Genomic DNA, 27,289 nt, shown 5'->3' with positions numbered 1-27,289 from the left:
CAACTCTAAATTTCAGATTCTACCATTGTAAGTGGATGGGGTAAATGCATTTATCTGATTTGCTAGCAAAATGCACGGCCCCCAAGTTTCCTCACGTTCTGTCTGCTGCCTCCCTTGCCTGCTTCTCCAGACACTTCTCTCGTCTGTCCACTTCCTACCACCCCAAACTCACATCTGGCCGTCTAGCAACACACTCTGTGTTGTCTGACTTTGTTCACTATTCCCCTTGTTTACACTTACAAAGTGAAGTCAGTTTATGCATATGATGAGCTTGTATCATCCTTCAAAACCCAACTCAGATGTCACTTCCCTTGGAAACCCCTCTGAAAGACTCCTTCCTCCACCACGCCGCCGTAGTTTTTCTTCTGCTCTAAGTATCTTCTAAATATGTCTAGTGTTCCACTAATATGCTGCATCGAAACTTACTTATGTTCTTTTCTCAGTTAAAATTATGAGCATCTTGAGATCAAAGGCTCTGCCTTAGTTTTCATTAATTCTCCAAGACCTATCATGAGAGCATATAAAAATATTAACAATAGAAATAGTAATATAGCTGTAGCTAGCATTTATTAAGGAATCTACATGCTAAACAGGAATAACGTCATCACAATTTCGCATGAGCCGCCCAGTCCATAAATATGTAATGAATGAGTGAATGAACACAGCTCTTTAATTAATAAAGGAGAAATGAGATACTCATTCTTTTTTCATCTCTATAAAGATTAACGCTAGAATTATTCTCATACCACAAGACCTCAGTAAATAGTTATTGAATAAATCAATTAGCTGATCAATTAATCACATAGGAAGCAAGTAATGGGCATTTGATTTCATAATATCTCACGTTTATGTGATGCATTCTAGTTTGTGAAACATCTTCACTTACACTGTGATATTTAATAATGACATCAACCTGTGCATTCACTGTATCACTATTACTATTTTGCAAGGGACTAAACTGAAGATCAGAGGCAGGGAATAACTTGGCTAAAGTCACAGCTCATGATGGGCAAGCCAAGGGCTTGACCCAGGCTGCCCCCTCCCAATCCCCGCCCCGCCACAGCTGCCCCTTTCTCCCCGTGGCTCAACTCCAGACTCATAAATTGGTTCCCTTTAGTGGCGTGTACATCTCAGGCAGGGGTTTTCAAAGACATCGGAAATGGTCCAGCATCTGTTGAGATTATGAGCTTGTGGTTGGTGAGTAATCATCTTCTACACGGCTAACTTCAAAGACACTTCTAGAGAAATGTCTAAGAAAAAAGCATACACATGAAACCAGCCTTGGAGCTATACTCTGTCCATGTCCTCATGACAAATCGCTAAATGCATTGCAAGCAAAATTCCTAGTGGAAATTCAAAGGCTCAGATTGAATCTGATTTCTCTCTAGGAAGTTTGACTCCTGTCAAGTGGAACCCCCCAAATTCCACCTACATGCAAAGGCTACCTGGGAGGTGGCATGATAAATGGGTTACTGAGAGCATCTGAATTCCTCTTTCTTGGGGTCATTGTGAGTGATCCCAGGGAGCTGGGGAAAACTGCAGAAATTTGGAGGCACAGATGCATATGAGAACCAACGTGGCTGAGTAAAGTAATTCCAATGATGTGGAGGCTTCCCTAGAGACATTGAACAAGAGCATGGGACGGAGGCCATCCTGACCGCTGAGTGGACTGTAGGTAACTTGCACAAGGTCTGACAGCTGGTTTGAACCCGGGCGGGCAAACTCCCAAGACTGCACTCCTGCCCTCTGCCTCTCCAGTCAGTGTGAGGGTAGGGCCCCTGCTGCCGTCGCCACTCAGCATGCATCCACTAGGCACGCTAGGCACTGTGCTAAGCACCTGCCCTACACGACTTCATCCAGATCTCACAGCAACTTGTGGATGGAGGTGATATTATGAAAACTCTGCCTCAAGGAGCCCAAGGCTCAGAGCAGTGAAGTGACTGGCCCCCATTACACAGAGTAGGAATAGAATTGGAATTGAAACCCAGATTCGCCCCGTGCCAAGGTCCCTCTGCTTCATTGCTTCTGCTTCTCAGAACATCTGCCAAGAGCCGCCTGCTTGTCTGCGGGTAAAAGTTATCACAAAAACAGAAGAAGAAAAAACAAACACCTTAAAGCATAACTGAGCCAATCGTCAGAATGACCAAAATAGAAAACTTAAAGAGAAACTTAGAGGGCACGTAAACCACCCCCGACCCCGCACAGTGAGGGAATCTCCAACATGCTTGAATACCCCACTAACGGGGAGCTCATCCTCTCCACCTTGCTCCATCCCAGCAGGACACACCACGACTTCTTCCTCCGTCCTCTGACCCCATCGCCTCTCACCTCATCCCCCACTGCCCCTCCCATGATGCCAGATGCTCTGTCTATACTGAAGCCCCTCCCTCGGTCTCTCCTGTGCTAGGCTCCTCTCCCCTCCTGGACTTTACTCATGGGGGAGGGAAGGTGATTGCTTCCTTGGTAAATTGAATTCAGTTCCACCAAGGAGGCCAGAGAATTCAGCACAGACTCAACAGTGGGGGGAAAAAAATCAATGAAGAATGACCAAAGGATCATTAAAAAAATGTTTTTTAATTAAAAAAAACTGTGTAGCCATTGGTAACATAGTATTACCTTTTTAAGTCAACAGCTAAAAGTGTTATAATCTATAAAACCAAAGGAAATCTACCACTGTTGATGGACTGCATTCAGGAATGGTCTACTCCATACTCAGCTACTCAGAATGGTTAGAGGGCTCCTAGGAAGGGTAAAAAACCGCCTAAAATATTTTCCCTCAAATGCTTAGCAAATGGTCTGAATTTCCACTCTTAAAAACGAAATCTTTCTGGTTTACCCACTTGTTAAAATGTTACCACTCTTGGAGAAAATATTATATTAAAAAGAAGGTAGGTCCTAGGTTGGCATATTTTGTTCTTGGTTCTACTCCCTTCAACTCAGTCGAGCAAATAAACCCTTGATGGACCAGGAACAAAACTGTTGTTGTCTGGGGAGGGAGTTATCAAGGTAAATCCTCTGTTTTCTCCAGCCTCAAAGATCTAACAAAGGTTTAAGACACAACTGTTCAGCAAACATTGATCAAATGCCTCCCAGGCCCACTATGTACATATGCACAGGTTGTATACTGTACAATTGCAGGGGCAGCATTCACAAAGATGACCTGTGAAAAGGATCCCTTAGCACTGGCAGTACTTGACTTAATCTAGCTATTCCAACACAGTCAGCCTTCACCAGACATTGGGTGCAGCAATTTTACATATAATATATCTTTCCAGCTTAATAACAGCCTCTTTGAAAACATCATCATCTCCATTTTATAGGTGAGACAACTGAGATTCACAAATATCTTTTAAATTAGTCAAGTTCCCATACCTAAGGAGTGGCAAAGATAGGATTCCTGTATCCCATGTGTGTTCCAATGCATTCATGTGGTTACCATTCATTCATTTATTCATTCTTTCAACAAGCATTAATTGAATCACTGTTGGTTTTAAATATTAACCTAGAGCAAAGTGAACATTTATATATTTTTTTTCTTTTTTTAAAAAACCAAACAATTATAAATAAAATAAGACTGAGAGTCTACTAGACACTTTGCTAAGTGTTTAGGATCAAACCATGAATTACAAAATAACTGCCCTTTGGAGCACGAAATCTAGCAAGCAAGCAAGCAAGAAAAATATATTCATTCACTTGGTAACTATTTCTTGAGAACTGACTAGGTACCAGTCATTCTTCTAAGAGCTAAAATAGCAGTGAACAAGCCAGATAAAGTCCCTGCCCTCTGCGCCTTCCTTTTTAGAGGAGGGCAAACAAATACTCAAGAAGTAAACAAGTGAGAAGATTTCATAGCAAAAAGATAAGAAGACAATAAAGCAAGGTGAAGGGGTAGAGAGTGCCGAAGGGGCTGCTTTGATGGGGTGATCAGGGGGGTCTCTTTGAGGCGGTGATGTTAGCTCAGAGCAGAGGAGGAGCCAGCCCTGAAGATGTACTAGGATGAAGGCTCCATGGGGCAGGGCTTTCTGAGGCTCTGTTCACTGCTGTAGCCCCAGTACCCAGTGCCAGGCACAGAGTAAGTGCTCACTAAACACCTGTTGAATGAATAAGCGAATGAACAGGGGAATGGCAGCCGAGGCAGAAGAAACTATAACTGTGTCCCAAATCCAGCACCTCACCAGCTGGCCGGAGGCTCCCTCCTGCTTCGTGGAGAGAAGTGAAGCCTTCCAAGCTGGGGCCCAGTTTCCCCACGTGTCCCACTTTCCTTCAGTCTGCCGTGGCTGTGATCCCAGTTTGCCAGCTGTTCTTCCATCACAGCCCCTGGGTCTCAGAGAAGCAGAGAAGTGGTCCAGGGGAGCTGCCACATGTAAGGCTGTGCCCAGAGCACACTCAGCCCTGCCAGTTACAGCTACCCAGGCGCCTCGGGGCCGTGGCAGATGTGCATCCTGGCCACACGTGTTAGTCTGGGCACGCAGCTACTAACTAGTCCCAGCACTCTCGACAGACTGAAGGTAGGAAAGAGTGCGTGCCTGCCAGCCTCACCTTGATGGGCCCTGGGATACGGGATCTTCCCCTGGACAGCACTTCCCATGAAGTAGGGACAGAGTGTACACCGTGAGGTCCAGAGAGAAAGTGTGTGTTTGTGTGTGTATGTCTGTGTGCATGTGCACACACCAGCTCTGTGCGTATTTGGAAAGGAGATTTAAATTTTATACAAACATGAGGCAATTTTGGAGTCAGTGCCTGCTCACATGGCCCTTTCAGCCCAAGGACCAAAGGGATTAAGAATTAGCTTGTGTGGGCTAATGCACCACCAGACTCGTGGCTACAGCGGGCAGGTGACAATGCCCCAGGGTTGGTGCAGGGCAGCCTGCACAGTTTTAACAGCACCCATTCCACCCTCAAATGTGCCCCAGATGAGATTATTAAAGTATAACACCACTAGGCTGCAGGCTGTGATGTCCTCCAGATCCCCCTTCGTTAATGAAGGGCTCTTCCCCAGCTGCTAGGAGGGCTGCTGGCAGATAGACCCCACTGTCAGCCCTTGCAGGGAGAGTGACCCCTAGAAGGGCAGCCCGTATCAGTGAGTGACCAACGTGAGGGCATAACAATTTTGAAGATTGTCCCAGCGTCCCTAGAGGTCAGCTGAGGCCTCCTCTAAGGCTGCATTGAAGCTCAAGTTCTCCCTCTGCCCTTCTCTTTCCCTCTCCCACCCCTCTGGATTCCATTCCCTTAAAAAATGACCTGCATACTGAACTCAGAGTCTGATTCCTGAGGAACCCAACCAGCAACAGTCAGCATCTTCAGTGGGGAGACTCTGGATTTGGATTCAGATTGGGTTTGAACCCCAGCTCTACCATTCATTAGTTATGTGACCTTGGGCCTTTCTGACCCTCAGTTTCCAAATCTGTAAAATGGACATAATGGTGCACACTGCCTAGGGCAGTTGTGGGGATTAAAATATGGAAAGCATTTAGCATAGTGATTGACATATTTAGTCACTCAATACCTAGGAATATAAAAATTCATGACTTTATAGCTCTGCCCTTAACTGGCTGTGACTTGGGAGAGTCACTTTCTCTCTCTCTGCCTCAGTTTCCTCCTCTATATAAAGATGGGTTTGGACTTGGGCACTATTACTGACATTTCTTAAACACCCACTCTTATCAGGTTTTGTGCCGAGCCTTGTACTTTATTCCACAACACAAGCCTACTAGGTTGATATTTCTTACTTTTCACCATCATCCTCATTTTACAGAGGCCAACAAAGGCATCAGGAGGCTGAGGAATTTGACCCCAGAGTACCCATGTGTTAAGTGATGGAACGGGATTGGAAGCTGGGCAGACGGACTTCAAATCTCATCTCCACACCAGAATGCCCCGATGTTTCCCTCAATTAGATGATGCACAAACTCCTGCCAGTGCTGACATTTTTTAGGATCACACGACTCTGTCTCCAGCTTAGTGGAAAACATTTGCAGAAAAGATCAACTGAATTCTATCAACCCTTTGGCACAGCTGTGAAAAGCCAGAGGCAAAGCAGACAAAAGTGATTGACTACAAATCGCAGGTCCCAAAAAGACTGCTGGTGTGGCCACTTCTATCTCCATATACCCAGGGACAGCTTTGTTGCTGTCACCGGGCTCCGGGCTGGTGAAGCTGAGCAGGGTAAACTTTCACCAGGCATCCCTCTCAGCCGTGCGTCACACCCTCTCAACTGCAGCCTCACCCACAGCCTCGATCTGCTGGTAGCAACCTGTGATCACAGTCAAGGGCTGGGGCATTTTTTAAAGGGTATTTTGAAGTTCCTCAGGTGAAAGGAACCTAGATACAGGTATAACTTTTTAAAGACTCACATCTGTGTTTTCCCCTCGCTTGCAATCTAAATACTCTAAATAATCTAAATTTGTTTCAATGGCACCTCTAAGAGAAGAGCTTCTGAGATAGTGGATGACAAGCAAAACGTCAATTCTCCTGGGAATTAGCCCTTGGAAGACCTCCCCGCCCCCCATTTGGCCTGCAGGAGGGGGCAGACAGTGGTCATCCTACAGACAGGGTCCAACATCTGAAAAGACATCTCATGCTAACCCTGAGCTGGGCTGTCATGGGTCTTTTAAGAAGCAATGGACATTTTCTCTTATGAAGAAATATCACCTTTACTGTGTTGCCCGTTTCAAAAAGCATACAACGTTTCCCTAAAGAGCGTAAAACGGCACTCTACATACAGATGACGCAACTGTCCTCGTTCTCTCAAAGCCTAGCTTGTCAGGCACCAGTGCGTCTCCCACACAGCCCAAAGGGAGAGCGTCTGAGTCATTTTAAAGCTCATTATGGAACTGCCTAAAACCCTTCAAGGATTCGTGGTACCCAAGGCACTCGAATGTTTGGCCCCAGTCCCCTGTCCAGCCTCCCTCCTGGCCCTGCAGTCCTGAGCTACCTGTACTTCCCTGCATGTGCGGTGCTAATGCAGGCCCCGGGATTCTGTCCATGCACTGCCCTCTGCCCAGGATGCCCCCTGCCCCCTCCTGGCCATCTGGCAAATGCACACTGGCCTTTATGGCACAGACTGGCCCTGATGTGCCTGGGTGCTTTCACTGTCTGTGGTGAATTTTGGGGGAGCCTTCCCCAGGCTCCCACTGCCACTGGAAGTGGCTTCACTTTGGTAAGTGGCTCATCTCCTTAAATTCTTTCTTCCTGTGCCTTTCTCCTAATTAGTAGGTGGGATACTCTCTTTGCAAACAAGACCTTCAACACAGCACACCTTTCCTGGAACTTAAGTGACAATTCAGAATCCATTTTCCAAAATAGATATTCACCAGATTGAACTAAATTGAAGTGAAAGAGGAATCTGTTTTGCCATAACACGCTTCTCTGTTTGTGCCCACCCTAGCGCTCCCAAGACACCTTGCCAAGGTCTAGTTCCAAACCCAGTACGAAGTCCCACACCGGCTCCATGTTCAAGCTACAGCATTTCTCTACTGATCATCTTCTGCCTCTCCCACTGACAGCCCTAGGCCCACCACCCTGGACCGTTTCCAATGTCTGAATGCCTCAGGCTGTTTTGTGGTCCTGGGCCTTTGCACGTGCACTCTCTTTGGAAAGACTTTCTGAAACACACCCATTTGATAAACTCCTGCTGTCTTCAAACCCCGCCCCCCACACGTTAATGTGTCTGAAGTCTTCTCGGGAGCAACATAGACCAAGCGTTTAGAGTGTATGTACCCAAGACAGGCCCCTGAGATTTCACAAGCCACCTTTGGCTTCACCATCCCCATCGACCAATCAGCTCATCAGAATCCCATTTTCAAAGAGGCTTTGAACGGGCAGCTTATACACACAATCTCATAAAAGAAACAAGGCCGAGACTTTAGGTCTCCCGACAAGTCTGGGGCTGGGAAGTCCATCTCTGTCACCCTTTCCAGAAGCTCAAACCAAATATTTTCATCTAACTTTGAGGGGGGCCAGGCAGGCACATGTGGGTTCCAATCCCAGCTTGATCATTTAACCTAACAGAGCTTCAGTCTCCTTATTTGAAAAATTAACCTTGTTACCATCTAACTTTCTTCTGAGCATTAAATGATTGCTGAACTGCTTGGTATTTAATAAATATTTCCTTTTCTCCCCGAATAAAAAGTGCATAAACATGAGGGTTTTACGTATGCTTGGTATATACATGCAAGTGTGAGCACACACACACGTGCACACGCACCAATCCATGTCACAATCACACAGACATACCAACACCCCGAAGGCAGAATGATGTCCTCCCTCGGACTCGCATCAAAGGAACACGCTCAACCTCTTAATTCCAACTTGGAAGCTCTAAGCACACATGGAATGTTGGCCCCCCATCTCTCCTGCTTTCAGATCACACTCGTCAAAGGCACACTTGAAAATACCGTGACATCTCATTCCGCCTTCAAAACATCTACTCAGCTCCATAGACTTTGTGTGTGTGTGAAGGGAGATGTGGAATTCTACACCTTTTCTTTCTTTTGTTAGTAACTCAAGTCTCAGTAATACAAATTTTAGCAAAAACAGACTGGAAGCATTGTAAAATCACCTGAAGAGGTTTATGTGTTGATCGATTCCTGTCTAACATATGCATTTGACATCAGGTACGGAAGTTTTCTTTATCCGTAAATTTAATAAATGATATTTTTAGTGATAATACTTAAGGATTCTAAGCACATGATGGAAAAAAAACCACTTTGAGGGACTTCCTTGGTGGCGCAGTGGCTAAGAATCCGCCTGCTAATGCAGGGGACACGGGTTCGATCCCTAGTCTGGGAAGATCCCACATGCGGAGCAACTAAGCCCGTGTGTCACAACTACTGAGCCTGTGCTCTAAAGCCCGTGAGCCACAACTACAGAAGCCCAAGCACCTAGAGTCTGTGTTCTGCAGCAAGAGAAGCCACCGCAATGAGAAGCCCGTGCACCGCAATGAAGAGTAGCCCCCGCTTGTTGCCACTGGAGAAAGCCCACGCGTAGCAACGAAGACCCAACACAGCCAAAAATAAATAAATAAAATAAATAAATTTATTAAAAAAACAACAACAAAAAAGGAACCACTTTGATTCACTGCTAGTAAGTCTGCAACAACAAACAAGTGTTTGGGACTAATTTGGCGATATAGATCTAGAGTCAAAAAATCTAGAGTTTTCAAACCCAGTAATTCTGCTTTGGAGAGTCTGCCCCCAGGAAATAATCTCAACATTGGAAAGAGCTTTATGTACCAAGGTATTCTTGTGGTATTTTCGTAATAGTGAGGAGTCAAAAACAATCAAATGCCCAGAAATAGAGGAATGAGTTAGTGAACGACAGTGCGTCGACCTAGTAGGATAATGTGACAACCATGGTTGATCACTGTACTGTCTTTGTTTCTTCATCACCAGATTGGGAGCATTTTAAGGGGAAGAACATAGACAGATGAATGAATGAATGAATATACACATGCATACATGAATGGTTTAGACATATATAACTGTTTGGAAATATACACATGATGCAATATTAGGTAAAAACAAGACACATAACGTTGTAGCAAGATTACAACTACTTTTCCATACAGAAAAGTCTAAGGAGATTAGGAAATAAACCGATATATGAACTGACATGGAGTAACTTCTAAATAATTCTGTGATTTTTTTCCTTCTGTATTTCAGCATTGTTTGAATTTTCTGTAATTAGCAAATAGGAAAATAGGACCTGCCCCTTGAGGTTGGTGTGAAGATCAAATGTCTTAGATGTGAAATCTTTAAGTGCTTAGACATCGATATTCTGTACAGAATGCTCAGGGGAAAAAAATACACACAAAGTCAGCTCTTGTAACTGAGGGAAGGAAGTGACAACATGCTTGAGGACATTCATACTCTCAGCCCAGCCTTGATGACAAATGATTCTCTCCTACACGAGCTACATGTTGTCCCTTCAGCCAGGACCATAATGACAGACATCTAGTGCCCCTCAGACATCATGTCACAGGACAGGAATGATGAGAGCCTCTCATTTCCTGACTAAGGGGAAGCAGAAAAGGGACATGCAGCAAAGCCCACGCTGCCCTGCCCGGTCCCATGGCGACCACCGCCCCACGCTTCCTGCTGCCAGACAGGGTGTGTGCGGTGGGGACGGTGCCATGTGCAGAAGGAGATGGCAGCCCCAGCCCAGGTGGTGCTCCTGGGATCAGGGCCAGCGCCCGGCCTCAGATGTCACTGTGCTGCGTGGGGCACCGATGGCTCGGAGCCCCGACTCCTCTGCACATAGTTCCCAAACGCTACTCTTCCTGACACGGCCCCGGGCTTGTGCAGGCCTAGTCACTACACAACAGGGTGCAACAAACCTTAGAATGAAAAGCAGGAGGACTGGGCTCCCGCCACGCTCTGCGGCCAGTTGGACGCACTCTTTGGCTGGCATGTAAACTGCTGTGATGTGCTGCTGGCATTTGCCCTCTCTATGCATGTGTGAACTGAGAGGGGCTTGAGTTCATGGATGTGAGAGGGTCGTGGGAGCTATAAACTACAGGACAAAAGCAAGGAGAAAGATGAGGCCACATCACATCGGAGAAATTAGGAAGACAATGAACTTACCGCTCTCTGTGAGGGGAGGCAAAGCCACCGAAGGGCAAAAACCGGAAGCGTCGTTTTGAGCAACTGCAAAAGAAGACAACGGCAGCCCTTTAGCTCTTTTTCACCCTTTCGATCATTGAGTCCTGAAAGGCAGGACTAGAGGTCCAACCTGGTGACAGAAAAGTCAAACTTGGAAGGCAGACAGTGGGCCCACAGTGCCCAGCACCACTCCCGCGTGGTCAGAACGGGCTAGGCTGTGCTGAAGGGACGTCCTGACACCTCAGGGGCTTAAACCAACCTGGCACCACGCGCTCACTGCAGCTGGGCTGCTTTCTCTCCTCTGTGTCACCCTCCCTCGAGGCCCAGGCCGGGGAGACGCCATCAAGCCCCTGCCTCACAGACGCTGCGGCAGGGGACCTCACTCCTGCTCTCACAGCTTCGCCGACGAGCGACACACAGCACTCGCCATCTTCACAGCGTTTTCCAAAGCCAGCGGTGAGGAAGTGCAGACCTACCGTGTTCCAGAGAGTGAGCACCCAGGGACACACAGGGAACGAGTGAAACGCCCACCACCATGGCTTAACGGACTCACTCAGGGAGGGCACTTAGCCTGTCTGGGCCTCAGTTTCCACATCTGTACACTGAGGATGACACAACATATGCTGAGAATGGCTGTGGGCATGACAGGAAGTAGTGTAGGGCCAGACACAGGGTGGGAGCTCACTAGACGGCAGCTATTCACCGCAGGTTGCGTGGCAGGTGGACGGAGCCTGGAGTAGGAGGGCAGACAGACTGGGCTTGAACCTCCATATGCCTCTTAGAAGCAGGGCAGATGGACAAGTTACCTGGCTTCTTCTGTGCCCAGCTTTGGCGTTGGCATATGAGGATGATGTCAGAATTAAATGAGAAACCGTGCAGACCCAGCAGGTGACCGTGAGAGCCCATTATCCCCTTCCCCTTCCTCTTCCTTTACTGAACAAATCAAAATCTTCAAAGCCTCAGCATCCTTTTCTTCCAGTGGCCCAAACTAGGAGTGCTGTCAGATCTTCTCCCTCTCTGAGCTATGGTGTAGCATGGTCAGGGGTCAAGGGTCATGGGTGGGGCCCACAGTCAAGGGTCAGCAACCCAGGGTGAGATTGTGTGACCTTGAGCAAGTTGCTTCACCTCCCTGTCCTCAGTTTCCTTGTCTGTAAAATGGGGGTAATGACAGTACCTCTCTCAGGGTTGTGAGGCTTGGATGAGTTGTTGTATGTAAACCTTTGGGCATACAGTAAGCACTCAATAAACGCCGGCCATTATTCACTCTTTTTTTTTTTTTTGGGGGGGGGAAGGGCCTCTCACTGCCGCGGCCTCTCCCGCTGCAGAGCACAGGCTCCGGACGCGCAGGCTCAGTGGCCATGGCTCATGGGCCCAGCCACTCCATGGCATGTGGGATCTTCCCAGACCGGGGCACGAATGTGCGTCCCCTGCATCGGCAGGCGGACTCTCAACCACTGCGCCACCAGGAAAGCCCCACTATTCACTCTTAATATCGCCCTTTCACAGTGACACACCCTTGTCCTTGACTCTTGGCCTTGTCTGCCTCCATGAAAAGCCTCGAGTCAGAGTCATGCTCTATTCTGGTCCCCGAAGTCCCGGTTTGGGTTCCCTCCCATCCCGTCCCCTCCGCCGCCTTCCTCACTTTGGTCAGACATGCCACGACCCAGCCTCCCTGAGTTCTCGAGCCCCCAGCTGTCGTGTGTCTCTCCTGCTTGACTCCATCTGCCTAGAAGCACCTGCTCCTGGTCATCATTCTATGGCCCTGGTTCCCAGCCTTCGGCAGACATTGGAATCCCCTGGAGGGCTTGATGACACACACCACGTTGGCCCCATCCCCAGATTGTCTGGTTCAGCAGGTGTGGGCTGGGGCCTGAGATCCGCCGTTTCTAACAAGTTCCCAGGTGAGGCTGACACTGCTGGTCCAGGGACTCACGCTGAGGGTTGCTGAGCTAAGGCTCCTGTCACCCAACATTCTGTGAGCTCCTCCCACAAAACTCAGAATGACTCAGAACCACCCACCATGCTCTACAGCGCCCAGGGGCCCAGCTTGTTTATTTAAATGTCCATCTTTGCTTTCTCAGAGCAAAGACCCTGAGAGTCAGTGCAATCTTCAGAAAACAATCTGATGAACCTACATCGAGGGCATTCCGATGCCCACACCCTTGGACCCAGTAATTCTGCTTCTGGAAATTTATCTGGAAATTCAAAGCAAGCTCGGTTTGCAAAGGAAACATTTATACAGCACTAATGAAACACTGGAAACCGTATATGTCTAATGCTGTGAGAACAGTGAGGCGAGCTGCCGCACATCCGCGGGGAGAATTACTATGCGCGCGTCTCAGCCAGGCATTCATCACCTAGTTCTGGGGCTGCTGCTGCTCTACTTACCCTTCCTCATCCTCCATCAGTGTTTCCTGACGGGGGGCTGTCGGCCCTTTGGGTGGGACCTTCTTCACTGTACAGGAATAGCTGAGCCCTGAAAGTTCTCAGCTTCCCTGGGCCGCGGGGCACTGAGCTTCAGCCCCTGTGAGGGACTCCGTCCCTGGGGACGCCCCTACAGAGGATCATACCGTGCAACCTTGAGCAAGTTGCTCAGCTAATTCATGCTTGTTAAACAGATGGATGGTAACCCTTCTGCTTCTTCCCAGCTCTGCTTTCAGTGACATCAAGCTGGTGGCTTGAAATGGGCTGTGGCTGGAGTATTTACACCACGGAAAGTGGCAACCGCTACAAAACAACAAATCAGGGCCCCTGCCACCCTCCCCAGTTGTAACACATTTGCCAGCACAGCAGAGAATGCGGGTAAGGATAGACCCAACCTCATCACATTCTTTGGGGACCAAATAAGATGTTGCCTGTGAAACACTAGCCTAGCCCTGGAGCCCACTCCGTGCTAAGTAAATGGCAGACACTCTTGAGGGGATGTGAGTGATGATGTGAAGAGCGGACTGCACAGTGAATTCTCCTACGTGTGGTGGTTTCTACATGGGCTGCAGAGAAGCATAATTAGAAGAGCTGGTCATTTCCTTTCCATTTCCCATATCTAGAATAGCTACAGGGTCCAAGTACATTTGCTTAACAGAAGAACAAAGGAAGTGTGAGGCTTCGGTTGTTTTTTTTAGATGCTGCATGTGACTTTGTAAACAAACCAAAGATCCTGCCCCACTTGCAAGTCACGCACAGCTGCGGAGCGAATGGCAGCCCAGTTCTCCGAGAGCAGCAGGTACCAGTGCCCCAGAGGCCGCCCCCTCCAGGCAGCCCTGAGCTCTGGGGCAGCTGGACTGCAGAGCAGCCTTCTTACCCTGTACTCCCACCTTGGTTGCTAAGATGCTTCCGCGTTGGGTCCTGCTGTTGGAAAGTGGCTGCCAACAGCCTCATTTGCATCATAATTGCTTGGCCTGAGCCTCTCAGTTTGGTGCTCAGACCCATGCAAATTTCTGTTCTCTGTGGACAGCAGTCAGAAAGCACACGGCTGCAGGCTCTCTGGGGGCCCCTCTGGGCGCTCCCTGCTCTAGGTTTGTGCCTCTCTCCTGGATCCTAGGAGACTCAACTCCTACTTCTGTTTTGAGAACACAGCCCAGTACCAGGGTTATGTTGCCCGTGTGCAGGTCTCTGCGGCCCCGGGGGCTGCAGGGCAGGACCACCCACTATCTCTACGCAGCGGCCACTGCGCCCTTCACCCAGCTTTCCTTTATCTACGCCCAGATTTTCCCCCAGAGTGGCTTTTGCATAATCTCTTATAGAACAAAATTTCTTGCTCCCCTTTTGTGCTTCAGAAGCCCCCGTGGGTCCCCCCCACCATAACACAAGCCACAGGGCTGAATAGTTCTCTGATACAGAGGGAATAATTACCTCCCGGTGAGGGGATAGGAGAGTACCAGCCCCACAGGCGTTGTAAGTGAATGCAGGGAGAGTGCTGGAGAGTTGTTTCTGACATTAGTAAGTGTTTGAGAGATGTTCATGTCTCTCACTTCTGCCTCCCCAGCCAGGCTAAACGCTTTTGGGGAGGACCTTCTACCCCTGATGTTTCCATGGTGTTTGACACATAGTAGGAGCTCAACAAATAGCCCTTCCTTTCCCCTTCCTCAGTGTCATTCTTCAGAAACAGGACCTGTGTTACCTTCTTTGTGTCTGGCTCTCAGCCTGCAGTCAAATCAGGGGTCTGTGCTCATCACTCAACAGAGATGCCAGTACACTAAATGACCAAACCATGGATTTGAAGTGAGGGCAAAGCCTATTAACAGAAATTCTTTGCAAGAATTCCTTTGTAAAAAATCCGTGTCTCCTGTGCTGACAGAGAGGTCATCCTTCAAGGCTCAGGTCCCCCTGTGCAGGCTTCCCTGGCCCTGCAGGGGCCCTACTTCCTACTATTGTGTGTGATGTATAACTGATTCACTTTGTTATAAAGCAGAAACTAACACACCATTGTAAAGCAATTATACTCTAATAAAGATGTAAAAAAAAAAAATCTAACCACTCAATTAAAAAAATAATAATACAAAGATAAGGATGTGGGGAAAGTAACGACAATGTCAGCTTGCCTGTTGGGACTTTCCAACGTTACACTAGGGAAGTTTTGTCTACTACAGAAAACAGAATACACCACCATCTAAGGTTCAGAATCCAGAAGATGAGTGTGTTTTGGCTCAAAATATATCACAAATCAGAAGGTGGCTTTGCACTAGGTCAATGTGACCCAGCGGAGAGAATGGTCTAATTTATCGAACCAGTTTCCCTGAGTAAGGTTCCTTCTCTCTGCCTGGGTCTTAGGAGGAGATAATCCATCACGTCTTGAGACTTAGCCCACCACCCGCAATGGGTGGTGAAGACGACTTACGGGAAAGCCCACCACCCGCAATGGGTGGTGAAGACGACTTAAGGGAAAGCCCACCACCCGCAATGGGTGGTGAAGACGACTTACGGGAAAAAGACTGACCAGTGAGGACCTAGTTCTGCTCCGATGGAGAGTCATGGGTCACACCAGGCCACCAGAACCCCTGCAGCTGGCCCTCTTCTGAAATGGAAAATTCAGAGCCACTCACACCAGAATGGCCGTAAGCCATGTGCATCCCGAGGTGTTTCTCACCCAGGGGTCCTGAGAGACTGACGCCATTTTGGCATTTTTCGATTTTTCTCCCCACTCACCCAGACACAGAAAGCAGGCGGCATGCAGGGTGAAAAGCTGCCTGCTTGGGCAGCTCCAGGCCAGCGGGCCAGAGCCTGCAGGAGGTGGTCCCTGAAGCATAAAGGAGGGTGTAGGAGGCTTTCAGTAATGGGTTTCCACCAGTCTGAAGCAGAATTAATTTCTTGCTCCCATGTTCCCACAGCACTTCATGCATATGACTGTTCCAGAACTGAGCCTATGATGCTACAATTAATCATACGTGCCCGCATCTTCTTCACTAGGATGTGAGCACCTAAGAAAAAAATGACTACATCTTATTAACCCCACACTTCCTAGTGCCCAGCACAGTGCATGACCCAGTATGGACACTCGATAAAGTTTGAAAACTTCTAGATTTACGACATGAGCAATCCAGAGCTAGAACGGCTTATTTACCTACAGGCTGTAACTCCTCCTTAAGTTGTGAGCGCCTGGAGGACAGGAATCATTTCTTATTCCAACTCAGCCATATAACACAGTGAATACGTCATATGGCTGAGGAGAGCCATATAATATGGTTATATGGTTGGTTATTTGGACCCAGTTCTTTCTGACTAGGTCCACAAATTCTGGGTCCAAATTCTGTCATTTACCTGCTATGTGTGACTTTGGGCAAGTGACTTAATCTCCCTGAACCTCAGCTAACAGTGGTTATGAGGATTCGGTGAGATAACACTTATAAAGTGCTTGGCATCCAGCCAGGCACACAGTAAGAGCCCAGGGATTAGAGGCTGGATTTGTAAAACCAGAGGCCCCTGGGCATGGCTGACATTCGGTCAGTGTCTGTCGAATGAATTTGTAATTCCCTGCCCTGCAGTTCCTGGTCAGAACTCCTGAGTCCCCAGCCTGACCCCACAGAATATACGTTGGAAAAAGTCAGTGGTCTGTGCAGTCAGATAAAAAGAAACAGAACAGATGGAAAAAGTGGGGGCAATAAGCACCTTGGGTTCTTTTCCTTGCTAACTCCTGCCAGATGTTGTAACCCTCTGATATGATTCCCATATTTCTGAACAAATGAATTATTTCTTAGCCTCTTTTTATCCAATTCTTCCCTGAGCAATAGAAAGATGAAAAATGACATTTTCCAGCTTTGGGTGGGGTGAGGAGATGGGAAGAGGTGTGGGAGGACAGCTGGGCAAGGAGGCACTGTGGGCTGAGAGTTCAGTTCTGAAGGCCCTAAATACCCAGAGCCGGCACTGGAGCTCCTGCGGGGCCACCATCCTAGGCAGGCGTTCACTCCCCGTCCTCTATATGGCACACCCCTCCCCCCTAAATAGAAACCCACTGAGGATGTTTCATCATACACTCCTGATGTTTTTCTTAAAACAATTCAAGATGTTAAAATAAAATAAAAGGAATAAATAGAGTGAACTCAGATCAAGTCACAGGATGCTCAAAGTAGACATCAGCAAGGAAGATCCTTTTCAGCCTGGTAACAATCAACCCCAAAAGACTCTGCCTTGAAGCCACAGAATGTCTCGGGGGTTCGTAGGCTCATGAACAAATGTCAAGGACCAGATTCCACCAAAAAGCCCCATCCCAAGCCTCTCGGGTTGGACGTAGCTCTGGAACAAGAGGTCAACCTACTGCTGGTTTCGTTTATTAGTTTTATTTTTTCAGTTTATTGGTCAAATGGTTGTTTGAGTTGAGCTGGCAATGTGTCCAGACAGTTTCACATACAGTCACTCATGCCATATGGGAGACCTGCCAGGAGGCAGCAGGTAAAGGGGAAGAGTGAAGTCTGGAGTCTTGAGAGCTGGGTTTGCGACCTGACTATACTTCTTGATGGCTATGTGGTTTGGGTCAAATAACTTCCACTGTCTACACCATACTCTCCTCATCTTAAAATGGAGGAAATAATGTCTACTCCATGGAGGCATTGAGTAATATATTGTATAACCCGTGTAGAAGCCGCAGCACACATGTAGACACACAGTGGGCACATGAGGAATGTCAGTTCTCCTCTCCTTTCCTACTTTGGGCAAAGCATTGTGTTGGGTGATATGCAGAATGTGAAATCAAAGTTACAGACCTCTAAGGTTCCTCCAGGTCAGACATCCTGTTACTCTCATTTCTAGGGCAAGGACCAGGCCAGGGCCAGACTCTCTCCCTTAAATTTAAAGCTTGAACACAACCACCAAAACCCTCTGGGGCAGACTGAGGAAGACAGTGTCACACTGAAGAGGTTGTCCATTCACTCCTGCTGAATACATCCATGGAGCTGAGACCTACTTGGACATCTTTCCTTTGACTCTACAAGCAGACTTCCAATATGTTCCTTTTCTGCTTACGTTAAATAGAATCTGTCTCTGTTGCTTGCACCCAGTGAATCCTGACTAATCTCCTCCCGGGGCCAAGGACATCATCCTAACAGACAGTTGAGAAGCAGTCAACTAAAGATGTCCATGTAGCTGTTCGGAGAATATCACTTACCAGGCTTCTGGTACCACCCGAAGGGATAAGTGCGGACCTCAGTGTCGGGAGAGCCACAGTCCAGAATGCGCCAGGCTCCTCCATTTTCCTCACTGCACATCTGAATTCCCAAGCTGTTCAGAGTTAGGCATGTCACCTCTCCTCCTGGAGCAAAAAATATCGAGGACCAGGGAAATGATCATGATGGAAGATTCTAACGGAATGAGAGAAATTCTGCAAACTCATTCTTCAGCAGACTTTTGAGGTGCAGCACACTATTCCAGTGACGATCTTAGTCACTGATGAAAAACCCGCTACCTTAATGAGCTTCTGATCAAAGAGGACATCGATGGAGACAGCACAGAACTGTCGTGTGCCTAGGGCTATGCTGGGGCTGTGTTTGCATCATACTCCTTGGTCCTCACTCAGCCCTAGGAGGAGGGTAACATTTCTATCCCTATTTACAGATAAGAAAACCAAGGCTCAGTGAGATTAAGTCGCTTGTCCAGAATCAAGATTTAAATGCAGATCGTATGGATGGATCCAGAGTTCACACTACCAAGCTGCCTGACCCAGGTCTTGAAAGCTGAGCAGAAGACAGCTGAGTGAGCCATGGCAGGAAGGCTACTTGGGTCAGGGAGAAGAGTCGTGTAACGCTGACTGAGCACTGGGCCAGGGGCCATGTCCCAGCTACCGTGTTTATTAGCCACCTCCCCTCTCCAAGCCCCCACCTCCCATCTGTGAATGAAAGGCGCTCTTCTCCACCCACACGAGGAGGTGCTGAGGATTAGATCAGACTGTAGACGTGAATGGGTTTTCTAGACTGTAAAGTGTCGTATGCAGACCAGAGGGAGTTACCATTATTACCTTTTAACTGGGAAACGTTAAGAAAGCCAAAGCCTGTGCAGCACGGGTCCACGTCACACAGGCGTTCACATTCGAAGAAGCTGGAGGAAGGGGAAAAGAGCAGGCCTGAAGGTTTGTGCTGGGCAGGACCTATGGGGCAGGCTGAATCGCTACCACTGCCTTCTGGGGGCCTGCCCTCTATGACGACCCTTTCCTGAGTCCAGACACACAAGCTCTGCTCCCGCAGCGCCCATCCCAGCACCAGGGTCAGACTGATCTCCATTTCCCACCCTCCTTCTTGTCCCCCTTCCTGTCGGCATGGGTGGTGCCCAGCCAGAACTCAAGGCAGACTATCCTGTATCATCTTTTAATCTGCATTTTCAAAAGCAGATCTTAAATGCCAGCAGCATGGCGTAGTTTCATAAACCAACAACACTTCGTAGATCAACAATTCATAGATCAATGACTCTCAAATTGTAACTTCAACAGGGGGAGCTTAGTTAAAGCTCAGATTCCCGAGCCCCCTGTAAATGCTGATTCGGCAGGTCCAGGGTAGGACCCAGGAATGCAGTTTGTAAAAAGTCCCCTGGTAATTCTGATGGGTGAGATCGACAGACTGGTGGAGAGAAACATCACCTTTAATGAAAACAACTAAATTACAGCTGACTAGTTAAATCAATAATAGAATACATTTTTTAAATAAAAAAATTAAATAAATTGAAAGTCGTGATATGCCTATGGTCCCGCTGGAAGTTCTGCTTGCTCTCTGGATTCTGAGTGCAGCACAGGAAGACTTGGCTGGTCAACTTTATTACAATGCTTGATAACTTGTATTAACTGATAAAACACGGGTCAGTGTTTCCCTTTTGCGTCAGCTGACCAGATATTCAGGGCTAAATGTTGTGCTGACTATTAGTAACTGACCTTAGCCATGGTTTTTAGATAGTTACCTCCTTAGTACTTTTTCACCCTTTGCTTTGGGTTTTTCAGTCTTTTATGCTTGTGCCTTTAACTGATATTATATCACCATCTTTATGAAAACAGAAGGGTCGTTATTAAGTATTGCAGTGGGGCGGGAGTGAATGGAAACAGCTTACCCATTGGAAATGGATTTGTTAAACATGGGCACTTTGTTTCTAATGGAAATCCCCGTCAGCTTTTGGAACGGCAGGCGAGTGTAAAAATTCTTCACTTTATCTTGCAGTACAACTACACAGAGGGAAGAAAGACATATTATGTAAGGAGAGATGTGCTGTAGCCATAAGGATACTTTTGTAGGGGGACAAAGGTATACAAACCGTACTGAAAGCTTCCGATTAAGATGGCGTATTAAACCCATGTACTTACAGTCTACTCCCACCCCAAACCTCACTAAAATCATAGTAAAGGCATATACCCCCAAGGCAAAAGAGGATAGGAGAGGGGAGAGAGAGAGAAATTTTGAAAGTTAGAAAAACACAGAGGAGTAAAAGTTGACCTAAGAACGCTGAATTCTCAACTTTTCTGTGGGAAGAACTGAGAAGCAACCCCACACACCTTCTGGAATCCCCCAAAGTTTCAGTATCAGCAGCAGTGGGATGAAAGTGAGCTAAAACAGAATGGGCTGGAAAGCTTCTGCAGAAGAGTTAGGTCTCCAGAGGCCCTCCTCTTTTTTCCACAGCCAACAACTGCCCCTTCCTACCATGGAAGGATGGGGTCTCTCGGGGGTGCCAGGTTGAGTTGTAATGGAGGGGGTACCACACCGAAGCCGGGGGATTTTTTCCAGTCAGTCCACATGGTGAATATTGAGATCCCCTAATTTTCCAATCTTATTTGGCATCTAAACCACAAGCATCCAGGCTCACACCCCCAGGCCAGATATTACAAGATTCCTCTGGAGGAAGGGCCTAGACATATGGACGTGAGGGAGTCCCCAAAGGGTGACCCAACTAGATTATCCTACCAAGAAAGCCCAAGTCAACAAGCTCCCACAACACACTCAGAGCTTCCCAGTTAGCTTCTGGGCCCCCGTCTTACATTTAAGTGGAAAACTCAAGGGTCACCAGACACCCGAGAAAGGCCTCCAGCAAGGAAGCTAGAACAGTAAATGAAAGATCTCAGCATGATGGAAGAAATGAAGACTGGGCAAGGTGAACCCCCCTCCACCCAAATAGTATTAATGTTAAACATTAATAAACATTAATGTTCTCAAAGGGGTAAAATTAACTTCTATCTTGTTGAAGCCACAGTTGTTGGGATTTTCTATAATAAATGGCCAATTGGAATTCCACCTGCTATGTGCAAAAAACATGATTTCTATGAGCAGTGGGATTCCAGAGTGAGATTATTCTCTCTAGTCAATTTGATGCATTTCTAAATGCCTTTGCACCTCTACAAGAAGCCTGGGTAACTTTACTTTTAGACATTTTTTTTTTTTTTGGCCTCTCCACACAGCCTGTGGGATCTTACCTCCCCGACCAGGGATCAAACCCGTACCCCCTGCAGTGGAAGCGCAGAGTCTTAACAGCTAGACCGCCAGGGAAGTCCATTTTTCAAGGAAGAAGAACTGATCTGGATATTTGTAAAGCCACAGAGGCAGCAGCCCACTAAAAACGCAGTTTGGGTTGATCCAACAAGCACTCACCTTTCTTCTGGAAGAGGGCACTTGGCCTGTGGGGCAGGATCAGTCTGCAGCCTTTGGGACTGGACTCCATGACATCATCACACACCTGGGCCTCTGGGTAGAGGGTGCAGGTGAAGTACAAGGGTGCGCTGTCTGTTACCTCTGCCAGCTGACAGAAAGAGGGCTCCTGGACACAGCCTACAGGCAAGAGAACAGTTGGGTGTTAGTCCTAGGGAGGCCAGCAGTGGAGGGTTACCTCTACAGGACCTTCTGGGAGAAATGCCCCGTGGGGACTCTTCCCAGGCAGGGAAGAGGCCCAGGTCAGTCAAGGCTGTCCAGTCTGGAAGGCCCAAGAAAAACACTAGGGTTCTCCTGGCTGGGGAGAGGGCCATGCACGAAACAGGGAGTCCAGGTGGCTCCAAAAAAAGGCAAAGTCCAAGAGGGTGAGGGGTCAGCTGGAAACTCAGCAATATGGGAGCAGAGAGGGTAAAATTCCATTGGATCTGCCCAGGACCATCTCAGAGGCAGTCAAGACCTCAGACCACAGGCCACAGGATGTAAAATTTGGTGGCGCTGTGAACAATCTCCCCTGTTCCCAGTCCCGTGTCAGACTTTGCCACTGGCACACGTGAGCTCCCTAATGGGGAGGCATATGGCTGATTTTTATTTTCTTATTCCCAAGGTGAAACACAAGGCCTAGATCACAGCACCTGTGCAACACAGCATGTGCCTGTTAGGTAAAGGATGGATGGATGAATGGATGTATGGATGTATGGATGGATAGATGGGTGGATGGATGGATGGATGGATGGGTGGATGGATGGATGGGTGGATGGATGGATGATAGGTTCTGAGAGCAGAGTAGAGACTAACTACACGATTAGCTTCTTGAAGATATGGGTTATGTCCTGTCTTCTGTATCACCCATGACACTAACACTGAAGGGACCCCTGAGTTATGCTATTGAATTTGATCATATCTGTGTCTCAAGAGTTTTTAAACTAGGCCTGAGATGCCTGACCACACGGTGGAGAAGAAGGAGGAGGAGGTCTAAGGATACTTACGAGAAAGACACCACAGATTTGCCTGCTGCAGTGAAAATAGGTGTTTGAAAAGCCAGTGCTGCTGGCTGGGCAGGGATCGGTTTCCATTGACAATGACTTGGTTAAGGTCCACAGGGGAGAAAAGCTCTGTTGTCAAATCTGAAAAAGAAGGGGAAGTCAACTTCCTTTGCCTTTATCTCCATGGTGAAAATCTCTGTCTCTCTGTCTGTCTCACACACACACACACACACTTGCAGGCTGTGTGAGGCCACAGCATGTCTGGAGTCAATAGGGTTGGGAGCCTTGTCAGGCAGGACAGATTCAGAAGGTCCCAGAAAGCCCTAAAAATTATGGAGTTGCAACACCTTAGAATCTTGGTTGGGGAGAAAACTTGGGAGCCATCTGGTTTAACTTTTCACCTAATGCAGAACTCTTCCCCACGATATTTCTGGCCGAGGTCCCTGCAGCCCTGCGTGACATGTCTGTGCCCACCGCAGCCACCCACTCCATCATTAGGACGTTGAGGAACCAAATCTGCCCCTTTGTAAATGTGAACCACTGATGCTCCTTCTGTCTTCCGAAGCCACATGGAAGTTCTAACTTCCTCCCAATGGCAGCCTTCATCTGTGAAGACAGCTCTCAGCTCCGCTCAGCCCCAGACTTGAAAGTTCCAGCTTTCATATCTCCCACCTCACCCCACCCCCATCTTTCTTTGTGTCTTCATACGCCATGATTCTGGCTGAAGGCTCTTCTTGGGTACACCACTGCCCACGGGACGGCAGTCCAAGCTTTCTTCTTGGTCCGGACTCTACCTGCATTTGGAGCTTCATCTCTGATTGCTTCAACTCACACTCAAGAAGCATGTACATTACACTACATTAATCATGTAGTTAATCGCTATTCTGCTCCCAGAACACTGGTAATTCCAGCTCATCACCTCACTGCTTGCTGCCCCAGGACTACTGTCCGTGCTCACTTGCCCTTTACCCCCTTCCTCGTCACCTGCCTAGTCCTCCTGGGCTTCAAGGACCAACATTGCTCCCTCCTGCTCTGATGTTCAGTGGCTCTATAAAGAGGGTCTCCAGCGTTGAGGGACCTAGCACCCCAGCCCAGGAGTAGGGGCACATTTCTGCACCTCATGAGGGCTCTGACTTCCCAGAGGGGCTTTCACTGGGGGCATAAAGCGGATCATGGAATGAGCTGGGGCAGGTTTACAGCATCCCTTAGCTTGGGGCTCTGGAATGAGGGGCTCTACAGCCCACGCATACCCCACGTTGCCTTGGACTGCAGCATCTTCTCAGAAGCCCACTCTTCAGGCCACTTAAAGCAGGCTCACAAAGGCTGGGTTCCCTCACCAACAACTACCACCAAAGGGGATAAAAGTGTATGAGGTCTGGCAGGGCCAGAAGTTTAGTGCAAACAGAGACCCCAGGAACCGTCCTCTGTGCAGCCACCGCCCTTTGGGTTATTGCTTCCCATGCTACTGTACCATGGCTGGTTGCATGCCTGTCTCCCTGCTGAACCATACCTGGCATAGGTAGGAGCGCACACACCACCCCTTAAGACAGCAGAGGAAGAAAGGAAAAACAACATAGCCAGCCTAGAGGCTCACTTGTAGATCCTGGAGTCACACTTTGTCCTCAGAGCCTCTGCACAGGCTGTCCCCCTTGCCTGGAACTCCTTCACCCAGGTGTTCTCTGGAAATGCCTGGCAGATCTTCCAGGCTCCTCTGAGAAGCCCCTGTTACCTGTTGGAGGCTGCCAAGCATCCTCCCTCCCTGCAATCCTTCTGCACTGACACCCCATTGCAGCCCTCACGACCCTGGCCCGCCGTGGCTGGCACATGGGAATTCTCACCAGCCTGGGAACTTCTGAGGGCACCGAGTATGTGCACCAAAAATGTCTGCTGGGTGAAAGAATGGCTACTGTAGCCTCTCAGTTTATCCCTGATGCTGCATTAGGAAGAATCCATTTTCAACTTGTTCTCTCAAAACTTTGCAATCCTCTTGAAGGCCAGGAGGCCAATAGGGGGCTGCCAGCTGGGAGGTTGTTCTCTGCTTTTCTGTGTGTGTCTGAGACACTCGGAGTAACTGCAGTAACTGGAAGCAGAAAGGGGAACATTCCTCGCTGTGCTGTGACTGGGAAAGGCCCTTCTGGGGAGCACGGAGGAGCACCGGCCAGGGAAGTGACCCACTGCAGGGGAGCCCATCAACGGGGCTTCTCCTGCAGGGGCGTTATCTCCTCAAGTCCAGGAGTGTAATCAGCTGGGAAGGGGAAACCCAAGCTGGGCTTTGTCTATTCACCCTGAAGCCCTCCAGGGTCTCCCGGTGGGGGAGGAGAGGCAGGCCTTCCTGTGGGAATCATGTGATAGCTTTGTAGATGCGCCCGGCACAGTGGATAATGACGGATTTTACAGAACATTCTCAAGTACCAGGAAAACATTCACATTTACATGGCCGTGAGCGGTCTGGCTACAGCTCAGAGGCGCTGCTAAGGTTGGGGATCACGAAGGTAAATGTCCCCAGGGCAGGCTGGCCTGCAGGAGTGTAGGGTGCTGGGGGGTAGGGGCAAACAGGAGAGCCACACCCCCGGAGGGGGCAGCTCAGCTCAGCTCGAGGGTGGTCGCCAGGCAGAAATTTGAAGCCTGCGCTGCTAGAGCTTTTCCTCTGTTTTTCTCTACAGAAGCTGGAAATCTGAATTTTTATATAAAATCTTCCAATTTAAAAATATTGGCTCCGTTAAATAAAATCAGAAGTCTACTCTGCAAATCAAACAGAACCCGTCTGCCCTGTCCGCCAGGGGCCACCAAGACTCAGCTCTCAAGTCCATGCTGTCTGCACCTGGGAGCAGCTTGTGTTCTAGAAGAACCTGGGCCTTAGAGTCAGCTGAGCAGGGTTTGAATCCCAGCATGGCTGCTTTCTTAGCACTGGACCAGCTGAAGCGAGGGCTACCAGGCACTCTGAGCCCCGCACTGCTCATTGGTAAAATGGGAAGAATGACAGCGATGAGCAGGGCTGTCAACGTTTGTGCGGCGATGGATTTAAAGCACCAGAGGCAGGGCCGGCACCCAGGAGTCTCAAGGGGGAGCGGGCTCACTGCTGCTCCCCTGCCTGGTGAGCTCACTCCCCCTGCCCCTGTGGCAGCAGAGAAACCTGAACAGCAGCCATGGGCTTGGGAGGCTCCCAGGACACAACCAATATGCCGACTGCCAGTGCAGGCAAAGATTGGACAGGAGAGGGGCCAGGTCTCTGTGCAGGAGGGACCCAGCTAAAGGCTTGCACCTGAGAACAAGAAGGGGAAGGCTCCTGTGAGGGTGCCCACTCCCCCACTCCCCCCAGCTCGCTGGCAAGACTGAAGCTGCCACTACAAACCTCTGAAGGTGCAGAAGGGCATAGCTGTTAAGGCATTTGGACGGGAATATGCCCCGTGACCCTAGCACGGTCCCCAGCTGGGATCTGCTGTCCGACAGGCAACACAGGAAGAGAGATGGGCTGGGGACAGAACCTTCGGGAAGGCTTGCTACGAGCCAGGCTCGGTGCTAGGATCATAATCCCAACTACCACATAATAACAGCTACCGGTTTTTGAGCACCTGCTCTGTGTCATGGCAACTTACAGAATTACATCCTCTAATCCCGTCTCATGGGGACTGCTATTACTCTCATTTAAAGAAGGAGAAACTGAGGCTCAGAGAAGATGACTCGGGGTTGCACAGGCAGATGGAGACAGGGCTGGGATTCGAACCCTGCTCTACTGACCTGAGGGCCACACTCGGAATCAGGACACAGCCCTCGAGCCCTCAGCTCTATGGACGCAGAGCAAACTCATAACTGCTGAACAGCTAGTATGGGATGAGCCCCAGTTGTAATGATTTATGTACATGATCTCATTTTTATCTGCACCAAAGCCATGGGAAAGGGAAGAAACTACCATTGTGTGGGCATCTGGGGATATTATGTACCAGGCAATGTGCCAGATGTCTTCCAGGTATGTTCTTTATAAGAGGATAAGTGGAAAGCAAGGTACGTTCTACACAGCAGGAATCGAGGCTCACAGGAGGTGAGCAAAGTACCCATGGCCATGCAGTTCGTAGTGAGTTGCCAAAAGCTGCTCCAGCCCGTCTCTCTGCTGTGCAATGTGGTGTTTCTCCCCTCTGGTGTGCTGTCCCCCACCACCGTGCTGCAGGCTGACTGCCTCCCCTCTCCCTATCCCCTCCTCCCCTCCCCTCTCTCTCTCTCTCTCTATGTGGCTCTCTTTCCCTCTCCCTCTGCCCCCAACCCGGACTTTCAGCTCCACCTAAGGAAAAACAACTGTAGCCTCGGGCAATGGAGAAGCCTCAGACACCACACACACACGCTGCCCCTAGGAAGCTGTGGATTTACATCTTCCACTGCATAAAATGACTCTCTCTCAAGAGACCCTCACAGACATCTCATCCATAAACAATTCCAGAACATGAACATTTTGCTTACATTCTTCAGCGTGTACATAATCGAAGGCACTGATCACCTTCAGATGAACTTTGCTCTTTAATAGTCTTTTGCTGGATTTGTTATTATGGTTGTTTTCTTTCTCAGCAGCAGTGGTGACTTTGCAGTCATTTCACCTTTTTGTGCCAATTGC

The 27,289-nt window shown here is 48.6% G+C and overlaps 1 protein-coding gene across 5 annotated transcripts in view; it reads right to left on the bottom strand.

The window, feature by feature from the left end:
* Positions 1–27,289, bottom strand: part of TG (thyroglobulin) — a 249,366-nt gene that overhangs the window by 126,969 nt on the left and 95,108 nt on the right. For all 5 annotated transcript variants that reach the window (XR_007472514.1, XM_049700310.1, XM_049700307.1 and 2 more), the window contains 6 exons: positions 22,690–22,827; positions 21,647–21,823; positions 20,121–20,232; positions 19,045–19,124; positions 18,199–18,342; positions 10,584–10,646 (listed from right to left, as the gene is read on the bottom strand). Coding sequence is in view for 4 of the 5 variants with exons in the window: in XM_049700310.1 (XP_049556267.1) it covers positions 10,584–10,646; positions 18,199–18,342; positions 19,045–19,124; positions 20,121–20,232; positions 21,647–21,823; positions 22,690–22,827 (714 nt within the window). In the remaining variant the exon portion in view is untranslated. The remainder of the gene's footprint in view (positions 1–10,583; positions 10,647–18,198; positions 18,343–19,044; positions 19,125–20,120; positions 20,233–21,646; positions 21,824–22,689; positions 22,828–27,289) is intronic.

The sequence above is a fragment of the Orcinus orca genome, chromosome 17 (genome assembly GCF_937001465.1).
Source record: "Orcinus orca chromosome 17, mOrcOrc1.1, whole genome shotgun sequence".
Taxonomy (NCBI): Eukaryota; Metazoa; Chordata; class Mammalia; order Artiodactyla; family Delphinidae; genus Orcinus; species Orcinus orca.
Note: the sequence above shows the minus strand (reverse complement) of the source record. Positions and strands in the feature narration are given on the sequence as shown.